The following is an 18,935-nucleotide window of genomic DNA, read 5'->3' as shown; positions in this document are numbered from 1 at the left end:
TATTTCAGAATATTACAGGGGTACAAATGTTTTGGTTACATGGATTGCTTTTGTACTGCTTAAGTCAAAGTTATAAGTGTGCCACTCACCCAGATAGTGTGCGCTGTACTTGTTAGGTATGATTTCACCCATCCCTTCCTCGCCCCTCCCACCTACATGATTTCCATTGAGTTTTACTCCTGTCTGTGCACATGAGTGCTGATCGGTTAGTTCCAATTTAATAGTAAGTACACGTGGTGTCTGTTTTTTATTCTTATGATACTTCACTTAGGAGGATAGTCACCAGTTCCATCCAGATTGTTGCAAAAGGTATCAATTCATTTCTTATTGCTGAGTATTACTCCATGGTATACATATGCCATATTTTATTAATCCACTCATGAATTGATGGGCACTTGGGTTGATTCCACATCTTTGTGACTATGAATTGTGCTGCTACGAACATTTGAATGAAAGTGTCTTTTTGATAAAATGACTTTTTTTCCAGTAGTGGGATTGCTGGATCAAGATCTACTTTTAGTTCTTTGATGAATCTCCATATGTTTTCCAACATTTTCCACAGATATTGCACTGGTTTGCAGTCCCCACCAACAATGTATAAGTGTTCCTTTCTTTCCGCATCCATGCTAGCATCTATTGTTTTGGGACTTTTTGATAAAAGCCATTCTCGCTGGATTAAGTGATATCTCACTGTGGTTTTGATTTGCATTTCTCTGATGATTAGTGAGGTTGAGCATTCTTTCATATATTTATTGGCCATTAGTCTACCTTGATTTGAAAAGCTTCTGTTCATGTCTTTTGCCCACTTTTTAATGGGGTTGTTTGATTTTTTTCTTGCTGATTTGCTTGAGTTCATTGTAGATTCTGCTTATTAGCCCTTTATCAGAGGTAAAGCATGTGAATATTTTCTCCCATTCTGTGAGTGTCAGTTTGCTCTGTTGATGGTTTCCTTGGCTGTGCAGAAGGCTTGTAATTTAATCAAGTCCTATTTATTTAGTTGTGTTGTTGCTGTGATTGCCCTAGTGGTCTTCTTCATAAATTCTTTGCCAAGGCCAGCATCTAGAAGAGTTTTTCCAATATTTTCTTCTAGAACTCTTATGGTTTCAGGTCTTAGGTTTAAGTCTGTTAACCATCTTGAATTAATTTTTGTGAGTAGTGAGAGATATGAATACTGTTTCAATCTTCTACATGTGGCTATCCAATTTTCCCAGCACCACTTATTGAATAGGGATTCTTTTCCCCATGTATATTGCTGTCTACTTTGTCAAAGATCAGATGGAAATATATGGATGGTTTTATATCTGGGTTTTCTGTTCTGTTCCTTTGGTCTATGTCTCTATTTCTGTGCCAGTACCATGCTGGTTTGGTTACTGTAGCCTTTTAGTGTAGCTTACAGTCATGTAAAGTGATGGTCCTTTTGCTTAAGGTCATTTTGGTTATTTGGGCTCTTTTCTGGTTTCAAACGAAGCACAGACTTATTTCTTCTAGATCTGCAAAAAATGACATTGGTATTTTGATCGGGCTTGCATTCAATTTGTAAATCATTTTGGGAGTAGGGACATTTTAACGATGTTGATTCTACCGATCCATGAGCATGATATGTTTTTCCATTTGTTTACATCATCTGCAATTTCCTTCCTCAGTGATTCGCAGTTCTCTTTGTAGAGATCTTTCACCTCCTTGGTTAAATGTATTCCTAGGTATTTTATTTTCTTTGTAGCTATTGTGAAAGGTATTGAGTCTCTGATCTGATTCTCAGCTTGACTGCTGTTGGTATATAGGAATGCTACCGATTTGTGTACATTGATTATATAGCCTGAGACTTTGCTGACTTTATTTATCAATGCCAGGAGTCTCTTGGTGGAATTGCTGGGGTTTTCTAGATAATAAGATCATATCATCAGCAAAGAGTGACAGTTTGACCTCCTCTTTCCCCATATGGATACACTTAATTTCCTTATCTTGCCTGATTGCTCTGGCTAGGACTTCCAGCACTATGTTGAATAGAAGTGACGACAGTGGGCATCTTTGTCTTGTTCTAGTTCTAAGTGTGAATGCTTTCAACTTTTCCCCATTCAGTATGATGTTGGCTGTGGGTCTGTCGTATATGGCTTTTATAATTTTGAGATATGTTCCATGTATGCCTACGTTTGTAAGAGTTTTTATCAGAAAAGGGTGCCGAATTTTGTCAAATGCTTCTTCTGCATCTATTGAGATGATCATATGATCTTTGTTTTTGCTTCTGTTTATATGGTGAATCACATTTATGTAATTATGTATGCTGAACCATCCTTGCATACCTGGGTGGAAGTCCACTTTGTCTTGGTGGATTATTTTTTTTGATGTGTTGCTGAATTTGCTTTGCTAGAATTTTATTGAGAATTTTTGCATCTATATTCATAAGGGATATTGATTTATAGTTTTCTTTCGTTGTGCTCTTTCCTGGCTTTCGTATCAAGGTGAAATTGGCTTCATAAAATGAGTTGGGGAGATTTCCTTCCTTCTCGATGTTATGAAATAATTTCTGCAGTATGGGTACCAATTCTTCTTTGTAGGTCTGATAAAATTTGGCTGTGAAAACAACTGGTCTGGGACTTTTTTTGTTGGATGATTTTTTCATTGCTGCTTCAATTTTGTTGCTCGTAATTGGTCATTCCAGGAGTTGTATTTCTTCCTGATTGAGCCTTGGGAGAGTGTATATTTCCAGGAATTTGTCCATTTCCTCAACATTTTCAAGTTCATATGCATGAAGACTTTTATAGTATTGACAGATGATATTTTGCATTTGTGGTATCAGTTATAATATCTCTGTTTTCATTTCTGATTGAGCTTATTTTTGTCTTTTCTTTTCTATTTCTGGTTAGTCTAGAAAAAGGTGTATCAATTTTGTTTATCTATTCAAAGAATCAACTCCTTGTTTCATTAATCTTCTGCATTTTTTTTTGTTTGTTTTTCATTTCATTTTGTTCTTCTCTGACCTTCTTTTCTTCTACTGGGTTTGGGTTTGGTTTGTTCTTTCTTTTCTAGTTCCTTGAGATGATTCATTAGACTGTTGCTTTGTGATCTTTCTGTTATTTTGATGTAGGCATTTAAGGCTATGAATTATTCCCTTAGGATTGCTTTTGCTGAATCCTAGAGATTTTGGTAATTTGTGTCTCCTTTGTCATTTAGTTTGAGGAATCTTTTGATTTCCAGCTTAATTTCTTCCTTGACCCAATAATTATTCAGCAGTAGGTTGTTTAATTTCCACGACGTTGTGTAGAACTGAATGTTTCTCTTGGAGTTGATTACTAATTTTATTCCACTTTGGTCTGAGGAGATACATGGTATAATTTCTATTTTTTTGAGTTTATTGAAACACGTTTTGTGGCCTAAGATGTGATCAATCTTAGAGAATGTTTCATGTGCTGATGAGAAGAATGTATATTCAGTAGTTTTTCAGTAGAATGTTCTGTGAAAGTCTGTTAGGCCCATTTGCTCTAAAGTCCAGTTTAAGTCCAATGTTTCTTTGTTGTTTTTTTTTTCGTGTTTGGAAGATCTGTCCATTTTTCTGTCAGTGAGGTGTTGAAGTCCCCAGCAATTGTGATGTTGCTGTTTATCACTTTGTTTAGATCTAGCAGGGTTTGCTTTATGAATCTGGGCACACCTGTGTTGAGTGCATAAATATTTAGGATTGTTATGTCTTCTTGTTGAATTGTTGCTTTTACCATTATATAATGGCTGTCTTTGTCTTTCTTTACTGTCTTTCTATACTGTCGTTGATGTGAAGTCTATGTTATGTGACGTGAGAATGGCTACACCTACTTTCTTTTCATTTCCATTTGCATGAAGTATTTTTTCCATTCCTTCACCTTGAGTCTGAATGAGTCCTTGTGGGTTAGATGTGTTTCCTGGAGACAGCACAGACTTGGCTTGTATTTTTTTAAACTATTCAGATAGCCTATGTCTCTTGAGTGAGGAATTCAAGCTCTTTATGTTTATTGAAAGAATTGACAAGTAGGATGTATTTCTGTTCATCCTGTTGGGTAGAACCTTATTGCTTTGTTTTGCCTCATGAGCCATTATTTTATATGGGCTCTGAACTTCAGCTTTTAGGTGATTTTACACTGGTGGTTTTCTATTATGATGACACATGTATAATGCTGAATACTTCCTGCACGGCAGGTCTGGTCTTAACAAATTCCCTCAGTGTTTGCTTGTCTGAAAAAGTCTTTATTTCTCCCTCATACAAGGAACTCAGTTTCACAGGATACAAAATTCTAGCCTGGCCATTATTCTGTTCAAGAAGACTGAAGATGAGGCTCCAATCCCTTCTGGATTGTAAGGCCTCAATTGAAAATCTGCAGTTAGCCTGATGGGCTTTCCTTTGTAAGTTACCTGATGTTATCATCTTAGGGCTCATAGAAATTCCTCCTTTGCATGAACTTTAGCTCGTCTGATGATTATGTGTTGTGGTGACTGCCTCTTTGTGATGTGTCTTCCAGGTGTTTGTTGAGCTTTTTGTACCTGGATATCTAAATTTCTAGCAAGACCAGGGACGTTTTCCTCAATTATTCCCTCAAATAGGTTTTCTAACCCTGGTGTGTTTTCTTTTTCGCTCTCAAGGATGCCTATAATTCTTATATTTGGCCTCTTTACATAATCCTGTATTTCTTGTAGGCTTTATACCTTCCTCCTATTTCTCTCTTCTTTATCTTTGACAGACTTGTTTAATTCAAAGGTGTTGTCGTCAAGCTCTGAAGATTCTTTCTTCTGCCTGGTCTAGTCTATCCTTAAGACGTCCCATTGTTGTTGTATTTCCTTGAATGAATTTTTCATTTCCAGGATTTCTAGCTGATTTTTTTTTAATAATTAGATTTCTTTAGTGAATTTTTCATTGATTTCATGAATTTTTTTTGTGGATTCTTTGTGTTGGTTTTCTATGTTCTCTTGTATTTTGTTGAGCTTACTTATAATTTTAATTTTTAATTAAAGAATTTTTAATTCTTTATCTGTCATTACAGTATTCTGATTTTGGTTCGTTTCCATTGCTAGAGAGCTGTTGTTCCCTTTTTGGGGGGTGATCTTTTGTACTGATTCTTCATTCTTCCAGAGTTCTTTTGCTGATTCCTTCTCATTTGGAGCAGCTGTTCCTTCTTATTTTTGGATTTTCTTTTGTTTAGATGGGGCTTTTCCCCCTTGCCTCATTCATGGGTGTGTTTGTAGCACATGCTGGGTAAGAACCTTTGGCTTTACTTATGGGTGCTTTGATGGCAATCTAGGTTCTGTATGGATACCTTGGTTATAGGTATCCTTGGTGTGGTGGTTTTCTCAGTTGCTAGTTTTTTGTAGGCTAGGTAGGAGTGGTGAGCTATTTGAGTGGGTAGATCCCTGTCTCTCTTTGATCAGGGAAGATGGAGGCCTTTGAAACCCTTTCTCTTTCCCCAGCCCTCGGTCTTAACTGTGTGGGTTGTAATGGCATGCCCAGTTTAATCTCTGAGGCAGTAGGTGGTTCTTGTGGGTGAGAATCAACCACAGCGTGTATGATTGAGTCAGTGAATGCTATAAAAGGCGTGCGAATTCACCTTCCTGTCAGTAGGTGGTGCTTGCTGGAAGGAACAAACTGCGATGTTGTTTTTGGGTCCTGTGACCAGCTCTGGTCCCTCAGGAGAAGCACTCAAATGTCCCAGGTGGTGGGTGAGGGCCTGGAACTGCCATAAGTTCTTATTCTCTGCCACAGGGGAAGTGGGTGGGGGAGTATGTCTGGGGGGGATGAGTTAGGTGAGCTTGCCCTCAGGCTCCACAAAAGCTGGCAAGGTATCTGTTTTAGGAACGGTCAAAGGTCTGCTCCCAACTTCTGGGCAAAGCCCCAGGGAGGGGCTGAAGTGGCCCCACCCAACCAGTAAGCCTGCTTGTCTAGGTGGCGGCCATCTGAGATTCACAATCTGGCAGTCTAGAGCAGGCCTTGCTCCTCTCTGCTCCCCCCTGCTCTACGGTTTCCCTGTGGCGTCTGCCGGCAGACAGGAGCTCAAGCCGCTGAGCTCCCCCACAACTATAATGCAGACCGGAGGTTCTCTGCCCAGGATCCTGGCCTGAGCTAAGAGGGGGGCCCCATGAGCACGGTGCAGCTAGGACCTACAGTGCACTCTCCCCCATGATTTGCCTGTGCAGGCTCCCTCACCTCCTGAGACTAATTCACAAATCTCCCCTCCTTGCCCCCAAGCAATGAGATTGAGACCTGGGGGTATGGGATCTGACCTGTGGGCCTGTCCCTGGATCCCTGAAGATCAATCCCTGACTATGCCAGAGAGAAGTGTGCTGGTCCTGAGTTGCCCATGGGGTGCCCAGTGAGGTTTGATGTCCCTCTGCCTTGGGGCATGCACTACTCTGATGGAGTCACCAGGCAAGCAGTACCAGGGAGGGCCAGTGGGCAGGAAGCTCACAGTTCAAGAACCCCTCAGTCTGCTGTAGGACCCCAAGAGGAAAGGTCTGAGCCCCACTCTCTGTGGAAGCCTCAGTGTGGTGGCTCAATTGTCTCTCTCAGCAGCTGTGGGTGGGAGGGGAAGGGGAGAAAAACAGTCTAAATGGAGGAGAGCTAGCACCCTGGTTGTGTCTGTCCCTCACTCCAGGAAGCTGCCCGCCCAGAATGTCCAGGCACTGGAGTCACACAGATCACCTGGGACCCACTGAATGCCTGTGACTCTTGCAGTCGGGGCCAGAATTGGGAAATGTCTGTGTGGGACCGAGCAAGACAAAACCTCAGGAGCTGAAGCCCTCTGGGGAGGACAAAGATGCACGGTGGGGAGAGATGCAATATGGTGCCTGCTGTCCCGTCTTCGGCCTGGTGCCCTGTCTACAATAAGCTCCCAGCTCTCTGGTGGCAGCAGCCTCTGGGCTCATGTGGGCAGACAGTCTCTCCAGCAGCTCAGGAACCTGCCAACTGTTAGAGATACGAGGGAGGGAGAAACAAACTGCTCCACCTACCCTTCTCCATGGACTCTAAGCCTCTCAGGGGTTGATCTCTGCCAATATTTTGTTTCTTCCTGTTCTGCTCTGCAACTTTCTCCCACGGAGTCTCCTGAAGGTTCTGGCACCCTTCCCTCAGATCCACTCCCGATGTCTATTTTGTCTGTTTGTTCAATTTTTCTCTTTCATCTAAAACTTCTCCTTTTTACTGAGATGCTCTGGCAGCTGGTGGTCAGCCATCTTGCTCACTCCTCTTGTTCGATTTCTCTTTCTCTGATTGAATTTTTCACTTAGAATTTTTATTTGATTTTTTTATAGTTTTGAAGTCTTCAGTAAAATTTTCCAACTTGTTATCTAATTTTTTAAACATATTGATCATAGTTATTTTAAATCCTAGGTCTGATAGCTCCAATATCTGAACCAAAAACAGGTCTATAGCTATTGTCTGTGTTTCCTTTCGGTTATCTGTTGTTTAATCTTCTCTCCTAGTATGCCTGGTAATTTCTGAATGAAAGCCAGACATTGATCACTGTAGAAATATTTTGAGGTTCTGGATGATGTTATTTCCCACTCTTTGCAAGGACTGAACTCTTCTGATTTCCTATTACTCTTAAAGTATAGCTTTTCAAGAGGGTCATCTGAAAGTCTATGGTGTTTATCAAAATCTCTCCTCCTTGGTGGGCCCTCAACTCTAATTTTTGTCCCTTTAGCCATATGACACGACCAAAAACTCTGATTGATTCCCATTGAAATGATCATGATTGTAATAAACCAATATATTAATTTAGGAGGTACTCACATTTTTATAATAGTCTTTCTAGCCAAGAATATGAGACAGCCTACCATTTATTAAAATCTTATATTTCTCATCAAAATTATCTAGTTTTTTTTTCATGTAGGTCCACATATGTTTTATAGGGATTAGAAGAATGTCTAGGGAGACCTTGGAATGGAGGAACATTTAAGTATAAAAGAGTGGGTTTCTGGTTCACATAATCATTGTATATCTTTAACTCCTATTTTTCCTAAAATCCCACTAAACTGATGGTAGAAAAAAACATTTAAGGTATAAACTCAGTAAGGTATAAATCCATTAGGAGAAAGAGAACAGGAAAGAGCCTCAGAAGCCTGAGGCCCAGATACTGCTGGGAGTAGGGAAAAGGGAGCTAAAAGCAGCAGATTTACTCCACTCTCTATATAAAGAGAATGGATCCAAAATTGCCTCCCCCTTTTGTAAACAACTAGGAAGTTACTATCTGTTTCCATATCCCTAATTTTTGGGAGACAAGAGGCTTTTTCTCTGGTTAAAGACTGTGTACTGCAGAGTATAAGGCATGGCACAGAGCAGGTGATACAAAGATTAAATAAACAACAGATTAAGTGAAAGACTGTATACTTTACAGAAAGACCCCTAGCTCCCCTCTCAGGACATGGAAACAAATTATATGTCCTTTAGGCATGAGAAGATGTTTATTTTCTGGGAAAAAGGAAAAGCGAGCCCCAGAGAAAAAACCTCCAGGTATTGTATTCTGAAGCTTCCCATAACAAAAAGGGCCTTTGCTACAACAACACCTTATAAGTGAATTCATCCAGAAGCTTTGTCCCCAAACACACAGCTTCCTATAGACTTTTTACTCCTTCTGTCTTAAAAATGAATGAATAGCTAAAGATCACCAGACATCTGACAAATGCCTCCAACATGAAAGACTGAGATAAAAAACCTGAAAGAGATTATGCCAGAGGAAAATATTTAAAAACCTTTAGTTAATATCCTCAGAAAAATAAGACAAAACATGACATTCATAAAATAAGGACATGATACTATGAAAAAGGAAAAATTAAAACATGATAGCTAAAGTGCAAAACTCAATGGAAGAGCTGTAGCATAAATGTCAAAGAAATTGCCCCAGGAAGCATTATGAAAAGAGAAAGAAACAGGAAATAAGGGAGAAAAGATTAAAATTTAGGTAAAAATCAATCAAATATGAAAAATACAACCGCTAATGAATAAGCATGTAAATTTGTCATTTATAAAACTACACGCATAGGTCCTTCTTTATAAGCTTTCCTCTTTCTTACTCAGTATTGAGCACCTTCCATGTGTAAGACCCTATGGGACAATCAAAATTATTTTATACTAAATAAGACATGTAAGTCCATGATGGACTACAGTCTGAGTAGGTAAGCCAAAAGGTCATAAAGGTATGGTAAAGAAGAGAAGTGTCTTTTCTGGTCTGGGTTATCTTGCAGAGCTGCCTTTAAAGTTTGTTAGGACTTCAAAGCCCAGTGACTTTGAAAGAAAGAAGAATATTCCAGGCAGAGAAAATGGTGTGAGCAGATGGGCAGAACTCAACAAAGTTCAGGACACAGTAATTAATTTGTATTGGCTTAAGCATAAAGAGTGTTTACTAGGAAATAATTGTGGACAGACAGGCTGTTATGACTTAACAGGGAACCAGAGAAGGTTCCTATAATGTAGGAGCTGTGAAAATAACGCTGTGAAATTCTGAATAGAACAAGGATTATCTCCAGGTTGGACGTTACTGTAGAGTAGGGAAAACAGCGCTGAACCAACAGTCAGCCACCTTGCCCCTAAAAGCCCACGACTACACAGCAGACCACTTCACTACTGTGGACCCAGCTTCCTTGCATGCAAAAATGGGGTTAGAGATGAGCTACTGAAGTCTAAAATTCTGCTTAGGAAACCCTGCAACTGTTTAAACATCTGACTAGTGGGGTCAGGTAAGCTGGAATGGTGACAACAGGAATAGGAAGATAGGTAGAGAATAAAACCTTAACACAGAAACCTTAAATAGAACATAAATATTAAAAAAAACATAGCTGCATTATTAATTGTCCTGAACATAGAAATACAGTGAAATTCAGACTACCTGTAGACGATCAACATGAACTTTAACTCCTCCAATTATCCCGTTTTTAAAGGCTGCCAGCATATCTAATATGGGATTGAACCGGCTACCTCTAAAAATTATAAACAGATAAACAAAATGTGCATATTAACAACAGAATGGGGAGAAATTAATAATTTAATTCTAAGTGTCCTTTATATATACAAAGCACTCTGTCACATGCTAAGAGAGATACGAAAAAATCCAAGGAGGCCCTGCTTCTAAAGCAGCAGTCCCCAACCTTTTTGGCACCAGGGACCAATTTTGTGAAAGATAATTTTTCCACAGACTGGGGTGGGGGCCGGGATGGTTTCGGGATGATTCAAGCGTATTACATCTATTGTGCAGTCAAACCTCTCTGCTAATGACAATCTGTATTTGCAGCCACTCCCCAGAGCTAGCATCACCGTCTCAGCTCCACCTCGGATCATCAGGCATTTGATTCTCATAAGAAATGCGCAACCTAGATCCCTCGCATGCGCAGTTTACAGTAGGGTTCACGCTCCTGTGAGAATCTAATGGCCCCTGCTGATCAGACAGGAGGCGGAGCTTATGCGGTGATACGAGCAATGGGGAGCAGCTGGAAATACAGAGGAAGCTTCACTCGCTCGCCCGCCACTCGCCTCCTGTTTCTAACAGGCCATGGACCAGTACCAGTCCACGGCCCAGGGGTTGGGGACCACTGTTCTAAAGGGTTCACACAGTAATGGCAGTAAGATACACGCGCTTTACTTCTTTCATCAACCTACCTTATATTGTCTTCCCGGATGAGAACAAGGAAAAGTGGACGTCCATGCATTTTCCAATATTGCTTAATGAACTGAAGCGCATTCTATAAAAACAAAAGAATGAGGTAGGGTGTAATGGCACAGTATTTGAGATGACCAGGGTGCTTACTCATGAGTAGCAAAGAGTCAACAAAATTCTTATATATCAAGAGAGTTCACAGTCACACTCTGGATAACTGAGACTACTTAGGGGTAGAAGTGTTCTAGTAGATTATATGGTTACATACAAGTTAAGCTGAAAATCATTTTGAATTCAAACTTTGTTCTTAAAAGTAATCATATCACATATGTTTTAAGACTTTTCTCTCTCTCATTCTCTCTCTTTCTTGGCCTAAAAAATACAGTTCAAGAATGGTCCCAGGGGAAAAGTCATCCCAGGTTATCATCCAGAGCATTAATTCTCACTCCATATTACTGTGGAATTATATTATAGTAGGTAGAAGAGATTTGACTGAATCAATACAGACCATAAGCAATGTGGAGAAAGTTCTTTATTTGATTAAATTATCTATCTATCTATCATCCTCATCATCATCTCAAAGACATATCATTAATATCATCGTCGTCATATCAAAGATCATTTTTTACCATATGCCAGGCACTATTCTGAGTGCGTTACATATATTAACTCATTTAATCCTCAAAACAGCCCTATTATTGTTGAGTTTTACAGATGAGAAAACAGAGGCTTAGAGGAGTTAAGTAACGTGTCCAAGAACACACAGCTCGTAAGTGGCAGCACCAAGATTTTAACAAATGTAATGTGGCTCATGGATGCTCTGAACCATGATTCTAGCTTCTCTACTCGGCAAGTGGAAAAGGGAGTGGAGGAGATTTTAACTCACAGGGTTATGAGTTATTTGAGGTTTTACTGGACATTCTTCATAAATAAAATTACTTTGCTAACTCAACTATTGTTCAGAAAGAGATGAACTATTGCTACCATATGAACATAGTTCTCAAAACAGTTCCCCTCTGCGTTATCAACTATATCTTCTGATTCCATGTGGAGAAAGGCATAACAAACAGTCCACCTATCGTCCCAATGCTGCGAGTAATGTAAACTCTGCAAAGCTACGAAGGTGTTATTTTACTTCTGTATTTTACACTGTGTTAAACCGATGTCACAGACACTCAGGAGCACTCACTATAGTAACATAAGATAAAAGAAGGGGAAACAGAGTCATCTCATTTCAAAGAAAGGTGATCTGAAGTTACCTTTATGTCGTCTATCAGCAGCAAAACATCTTGAGACATGTAGAAATCACTGAGGTCGAAGATAATAGGGTAACAAACCACAGTCTTTCCTAGAATGCGATAAATCTATAAAGGAAAAGTTTTTAAAAAAATAAATAAATACAAAACATACAAAAAGCAAAGATGTAGTACTGTAAGTGCCAATAAATGTCAAAGCTGATATTTAATTTCAAATAAGCAAATCAATTAACAGCTTGTGAAATCCATATAATATTAAAATATTATATAGTTTCTTGATTGAATCAGTAGGCTAAGAAACTTAAAGTAGTCCACCTCTAATATGACGAAAAAAGTCTGTGTTTGAGTAAATATTATTATAATTAGGTATTTTACAAAGCTTAGAAATAATACAGCAGTGAGATGCTCATTCATTCCTAGAACACTTCTGTGATATGATGCAAAGTAACAAAGATTTACTTGAGGAAAATAATAACTCATATAACTAGCCCAAGTGCATAATGAAACATGATAATGGATGAATGCTTAGCAGGTCAAACATCATTTCAGCAAGCGGTATCATAATCCAAACACTACTTGAGGAAATTTCCAGAGTACCTTTGATGTACCAAGGCAGCCAATGGGCCTATCTGGTCTTCCAGAGAGTCCTAACTTTTCATTGATACCCAGGTGAAAATAAGCCTGTAAGACACAAGTTTGTAAATTAGAGTCAGGCAAGAATCCATGCTTTCCCTTTTTTTGCTGTTTTCTTCCCCTGACTGTTGCGTTGTTAATCTGTGATCTTTCCATAGAAAAAGGGGCTGGGAACCCTTATCCAACAACTTATAGTACAAGCTAGCCAAAGATGTCAACTTAGATTTGGGGTCACTGATAGATCTGAGAGCAAAACTTCTGCAGATCCACTTAGCAACATTCTAAAATTCGACACTGTTCTTAGGCTGTCATAAATGTACAACTTGCATGGCTCTGTCTGATTCATAAAAGAATACAAAAAGACAAATGATTCCTGTGTCATTAAAAAAATGTAGCTATTTAAAGGTTTTAAAAATAGGGCCATATATTTTCTACTAAATTTCTACCTTCAAGTATTTCCCACCAAAATGGAAATGTCTTTATTGATTCTTCTGATTATATAAACTTTATGAAAAATTCAAACCTTATGCTAAAAGTGAATGTTCTCGTTGACTCTCACAACCCTTACGGTGTAATTGAAAGGGGAGTAATTCATTGTGTGATCCCTAAGGGGCACTACAAGTATAGGTAGGGTTACAGATTTTTAAAAGTACATAGAAAAAGTTATACCCATATTATACACATAGATCAAAATGTGTGTATATTTATGTAATTGGGTTCATATAATATATAATCTGTTTTCTGTTTCATTTTTTTCAACTTAGTATTGTGGTGTCCCAGTTTTAAGATGTTAAAATGAGCCTATGCATTTTCTTTACATTTCAAGGTTGAAATGATTGAAGAAATATAAAAACTGGGGGGAAAAGTTTGTAGAAGTATTATAATACAGGGAAGGGTACCACAGTGGAGCAGAAACTTCTAGAATTTCTGTAAGGTAAAAACAGTCTTGGAATGAATTAGGAGCGAGCTGATGCCAATGCCAAGCACTGAATGTGGTCAGGGAGCTCTTTCACCCTGTTTACACCCATCCTCTGATGAAGGCAGCTCCCCACTTTTTGTTATTTTAAAAATAATTCAATAAATATTCTTGGACGGTGTATTACTATATCTGCAAGGTAATTTCCTAGACTTGTGGGATCAAGGAGAATGTACACTCTTTTTGAAACGTAATGCCGGGTTGGCCGCCCTCTAGAAATAATGTACGCGTTTACATCGGCATTAACGGTGCATCGGCCTTTTTTGTCACTCTCTTGGGTCAAAATGATATTTTGTTTTACTTTCAAACTACTGTATTCAAATATTTTGTAGGTGAGCATTTTCCACTATATTTAATGACTCTTTGTATGGTCTATAAATTTTTTCATTTGTTCTCTTTTGAACTGGGTATTTGTCATGTTTTTGATTTATAAGAGAGCTTTGTATATTGAGAATACTATCCTCTGAATCAAATACCGCCCTTGGTTTGCTCTCTGCAACGTTGCTATGAAATGTGAGAATGACTGCACGGCAGGTCGAATATCACGAAAGCATGGGATATTTCAATGTAAACGCTTTTCTACTAGACAATGCGTAAGCACCTTTGCTGTGCCTCGCTGTTTACACTGTATTTATTTATACGGTATTCGTCAATCATTTCCTTAATGCCTTTTGGCACTGGTATCAGTCTAAGAATGGGTTCCTCCCCCCAACAGCTATAAAGTTATTCTCCTACTTTTTCTTCTAGTGATTTTATATTTAAATCACTTAAAAAATTTTAAATTTTTAATCTCTCTGAAATTTACATTTGCATTTAATGGGAGGTAGGAATCTAACCTAAATTTTCCTAAATGGAAAATCAAAGCATCGCTACACAGTCTACTGACTGTGATTTGAACTGACTTCCCGCGGGGACTCCCGCCGCCGAGCTGTCCGTCATTCCGCCGGCGCCGGCTCTGCGTCGTTCTCCCTCCGGACTGCACCCGCGCGGGCACCGGGCGCACGTAGCTGGCGCTCAGGAAACGCTTGCCGGGCGAGTGAGAGCAACTGCCCGGCCTCCCGAGCCACCCGCGCTGTGAACGCCGAGTCTGGGATGGCAGCGGCTTCGCATGAAGCCGAGCGGCCGGAAACAGCACTCGGCGAGCGTCATGTGACTCGGCTGCGCTGAAACTACAGCACGTGACACTAGATGGCGCCCCCTTTCCCCCAAGTATTTCCAGGTTTTCGGAAATAAGTGTATGTCTAAACACCCTAGAGTTCTTCCTCCAGACAGGGGGTTATATTAATCCAACACGCGCACATTAAAATGTGCCAGTCTCGGCGGTTTCCTCCAAACACCACTGCCACAGCGAAGGGACGCTGCTTAGCTTCCCGAACACGCGCGACGCCGCACGTCTGCGACCACTGAGCCGCCAGGCCCGCAGCGCTCCCGGCGGCAGCGGCCAAGCTCTCCCGACACAGGAGCGCCCGCGCCCGGCCAGCGCCGCAGAGCAGCCCCGCGTCCAGGTCCCCGCGAAGCGGGTCCCCGCTGTCACCGCGCGTGGACGCGAGCGCCAGCCCCGACCACGCGCTGCCCCAGCCGTCTGCCCGCAGCTCTTCGGTGGCTGAGGGGGGGAGGCTGCTTGGGAGAAAAAGCCAATCATCGGCCAAAGGATGCGCGCACCAGCGAAGATCTGACGGAACATCTTTACTCGTAAAAGGTGCACTAAGGAGCAGTGGGCTGGGCGACGCGTCCTAGAGGATGAATCCCAAGGAGTAGCTGGTCGGGAGCACAGAGGTTGCAGCCACAACCAAAGAACGATCTTCCATCTTAACAAGTGCGCAGGAAAGCTGGCTCTTGGTCATGGATGTCTTTTTAGCCACACCGCACACGCGAATCGTAAATCGTTTGTTAATACTACCTTTGGAACAACGAAAGACAAAGTAAGTCGAGAACTGCTATCAGCCTTCACCTTCTCTGCAACGGAGCGCTTCCCACGGCCTCTGTGGTTCCACAGCACTTGGAGCGAACATCTACCGTAGCAGCTTCCGAAGTGGGCTGTGATGAACTATTTTTTATGCCATGCCACTAGACCCAGAGGTCGCTGAGAACGGGGACAAAGCCATTTCACCGAGTGCCCACACGTGCTCTGCGCAGAGCACGCGTCTGCTGCTGACGGAGCGAATAGAGCGCCCCGCGTAAGTGACGTGGCCTTTCAAATCCTGACTGCCTGTCGCCTGGTAGAATGTAAACTCATCTACTCTAAAGAAAGTTGCTGATTAGATTGAAAGAACAGATTTGGGTTAATTCGTTTTGAGAGTATGTTTATGGAAGAATGACCGTTGTTAACCGTTCTCTAGGGCTCTCAGGGAGCGACCATCAGAGTGTCCCAGCGGAAACAGCTGCGCCTGAACAGCCAGAGCGTGGCCTGAGCATCTGGGATTTGCTTCTTTTCTCCCCTTCCATGTTGCCTCCTCTCCTTGCCTTGCGCCACCATTTACATCTTGGTGTGACTTGAAGGTGTCACCTGCTCTGTAGGGGTCCTTGTACTTCCGGCCTTACCTCTGGGGGAGGGGGCTCTGAATTTGTTAGAGAAGATTTAGGACTCTCGGTGACCTGACACCCGGTTCTGGCTAGTGTTGCCTCCGGGCAAGGTCCAGCCCAACAGCCAGCAACTAGAAAGTCCTGCCTCTGTCCCTGCGACGTGCGCCTCTCTGCTCTGCGCCTTCGTTCTCTTGTTGTGGCACAGGCTTTGACCACAGCTGCTTCTGTCAACCCAATCAGCTTAATCTTGCTCACTCGAGAGATTCCGTTATAACCACTTCTGCCAAACACTGCGGGTTTGGTCCTATATTGTTTTTAATAATCACTAAATAAAAATACTAGTTTATAGACACGTAGTGGGAATCAATAATTTCCTGTCCCTGATGAGCAAGAATATTCACAAACACACGCACTTCTGGATCCATCGTGGAAGAGTGCACGCAAAAGGCCTCAAAAGTCACCTTTTAATCCCATCCCAAATAGGTGTGTAGCTACATTAAAGATAAACTCAGACGTCACTTAATAAATACTTTGAGACCCAGCAAAGAAAAGAGGTAGGAATTACCTAAGACCCCAAATAGTAAGACAAGAGAAAAAAGGGAAGTAGTAATTACCAAAAAATATTTAGATATGAGAAAATTTAACAGCTAATAAAAATGGAAAATATAAAATCAAAATATAAAGAATGATTTTATATCTCACTACTAAAATTAAGACTAAGTTGTTGTTCAAGTGCTCAGCCCAGGTTAGTAATAGACTTCGGCAAGGAGTAGAAATCAACAAGACCTATGAATATAATGTCCTCACTCTCTCTTACCCTCTCTCTCTCTCTCTCTCTCTCTCTCTCTCTCTCTCTCACACACACACACACACACACACACACACACACACACGATGCAGTAGTTTTTTTTAGTAACAATGTCTGATAAAGTGGGCTTTTCAACTTAATTAGAAACCTTCAGATTCATGCTCCCATCTCAGAACCAGATTTTAACTTGCCTGTAAACTAAGGCCAACCATCATGCTCTACGACCTGCACAAGTAGAAAGTAAAGAAGCAGAGTCACTCACTTTCACAAGCTCCTGCTGAGCCCATATCTGAATGGGCTCCACTTGCTGAGGAGTCTGAGTCTGAATGCCATATGTGTTGAGAAAAACTTGAAGGCTAAAGTGCACAGGGAAAAAAGAGAGAGTTTTAGACAATGCGTTTACAGTTTAGGAAACGGTGAAGGGGGAGGATAAAAGGGGGCAGACTACATTAATTTGAGCACATTTCTAATTTGTTAATATCAGCAACATGCCATCTGCATTGGAATCCAGAGGCCCTCTTGGATTCTCCACGAAGCATCAGATGGGAGCTTTGGGGGCTGGCAGGGAGGGAAAGCACTGACTTTGGGAATCCCCGTAATGTGTCTGCACTAATTTCTCAAAACACAGGCAACACTAGCACTGGTCACAGTCTTTAATATTCACATTGACTAAAATAGAATTATTTTTAAACATGAAAAGAATGATGTGCTAGCACTTAAAGTGACATTAATGATATCCTTGAAACCCTTGTCAAGGAGTTTATGAAATTCATCTCTACTACCACACTCAACACGGTAAGCACAGAGCAATCATTTCCCCTGACGAAAGAACAAACCACCCATCTGGATTTCTTACCGTTGGCTTTCTGCTACAAGTGCTACGTGGACTACCAAATCATTCTCCAGTGGGCCCTGCAATACAGAACGAGGGAGGGGAAAACATTTAAAAAGATCTTGCCATCATCAGCCACAATGAGAATCGAGGACAATATTAACCATCTCTAAGCAGTTCATTAAAATGATGGACACAAGCTGGCTCTAAGCGGCCGCCTTTCTTCCCTTGCTCGCCACTGCCTACTCATCAATTTGACGGTGTGGACAGAGTAATGGAACACCAAGCAATGGAAAGTCATAAATCTCATCAGTACCAGAGGGGCTAGCCTGTCAGGGCTATTTTGAATGATGCATAAGAGCAGTTTGAGGACTGAGAGTCATTTTCCATCATTTAACTCTGAAGGGAAGAGGAGGAACTAAAAATAAAAACCCAATTTATGTATTCTCTGTAAAAAAAAGACTGAGTTAAAATTGTTCATTTGACATCTTAACCACATATAACGTTATTCCTTTTCTTGTTAGCCAAATTTCATTTGGCACCTTATACATCAAAATAGCTTTCTTTATTCTAATAGGTAATTCCTATAACAGAGATTGAACTATATAATTAACATTATGTTCATTAAATACAAGCTGTTGGAGTTTACAGTTCTAATCAAAGATAGTGTTGGAGATTTGCTACTCTACTCTTTTTTGTGTGGAAAAGATTCACTATAGCAAATATTATATATTGTTAAAATGAACCCAAGTTTGAGGCTGTACATAATTAAGAGAGAACATTAAGATGCACCAATAAATTACAGTATTAGAGAGCTCTGAAAATAGTGATCAAACATAACTCCTTTATAGTAATGAATCCAACACTCCCAGTAGTGTGCTCTAAATGTTTGATTTACCATCAATCAGTTCCTTCTATGGTATTCAATATGCCACTAGAATTTATACCTTGTGGGAGGCAACACCAGAATACATATATCAGCAGGAAATATCATATGATCACAAGGATGGCTCCCAGAATCATTGTGAAAATGACATTTCGGGCAGATTTTCATGTGATTTAAATGAATGTATAAGAAAAATATGATTTAACAACCCAACAAAAACAAATACACATTTAAAATGTTATAAATTCTATTTTTATTTGATGAAGACCTTGTAATGTTTCTCAAAAGGATGAGAAAAAATTAATTTTTCAGAGTCTCATCAAGATTTTTAACAAAAAGTGAAAAAATTAAGCCTTATTTCTCTTGGATGAAATCTAGGGTTTACTTCATAAAAAGGAAGAGTAACCTTAGAGTAGTCCA

At 40.4% G+C, this 18,935-nt stretch overlaps 1 protein-coding gene across 1 annotated transcript in view; it reads right to left on the bottom strand.

Moving 5' to 3' along the window:
• PHKB (phosphorylase kinase, beta) overlaps positions 1 to 18,935 on the bottom strand; it is a 252,022-nt gene that overhangs the window by 35,862 nt on the left and 197,225 nt on the right. Inside the window, exons 14-19 of the mRNA XM_012653961.1 lie at positions 17,654 to 17,709; positions 17,060 to 17,153; positions 12,455 to 12,538; positions 11,861 to 11,965; positions 10,604 to 10,686; positions 9,837 to 9,927 (exon numbers count right to left, since the gene is read on the bottom strand). Of these exons, the coding sequence (XP_012509415.1) occupies positions 9,837 to 9,927; positions 10,604 to 10,686; positions 11,861 to 11,965; positions 12,455 to 12,538; positions 17,060 to 17,153; positions 17,654 to 17,709 (513 nt within the window). The remainder of the gene's footprint in view (positions 1 to 9,836; positions 9,928 to 10,603; positions 10,687 to 11,860; positions 11,966 to 12,454; positions 12,539 to 17,059; positions 17,154 to 17,653; positions 17,710 to 18,935) is intronic.

The sequence above is a fragment of the Propithecus coquereli genome, unplaced genomic scaffold (genome assembly GCF_000956105.1).
Source record: "Propithecus coquereli isolate 6110/MARCELLA unplaced genomic scaffold, Pcoq_1.0 Scaffold436, whole genome shotgun sequence".
NCBI classification, from domain to species: Eukaryota; Metazoa; Chordata; class Mammalia; order Primates; family Indriidae; genus Propithecus; species Propithecus coquereli.
The sequence above is the reverse complement of the archived record's forward strand: the minus strand, read 5'-3'. Positions and strand labels throughout refer to the sequence as shown.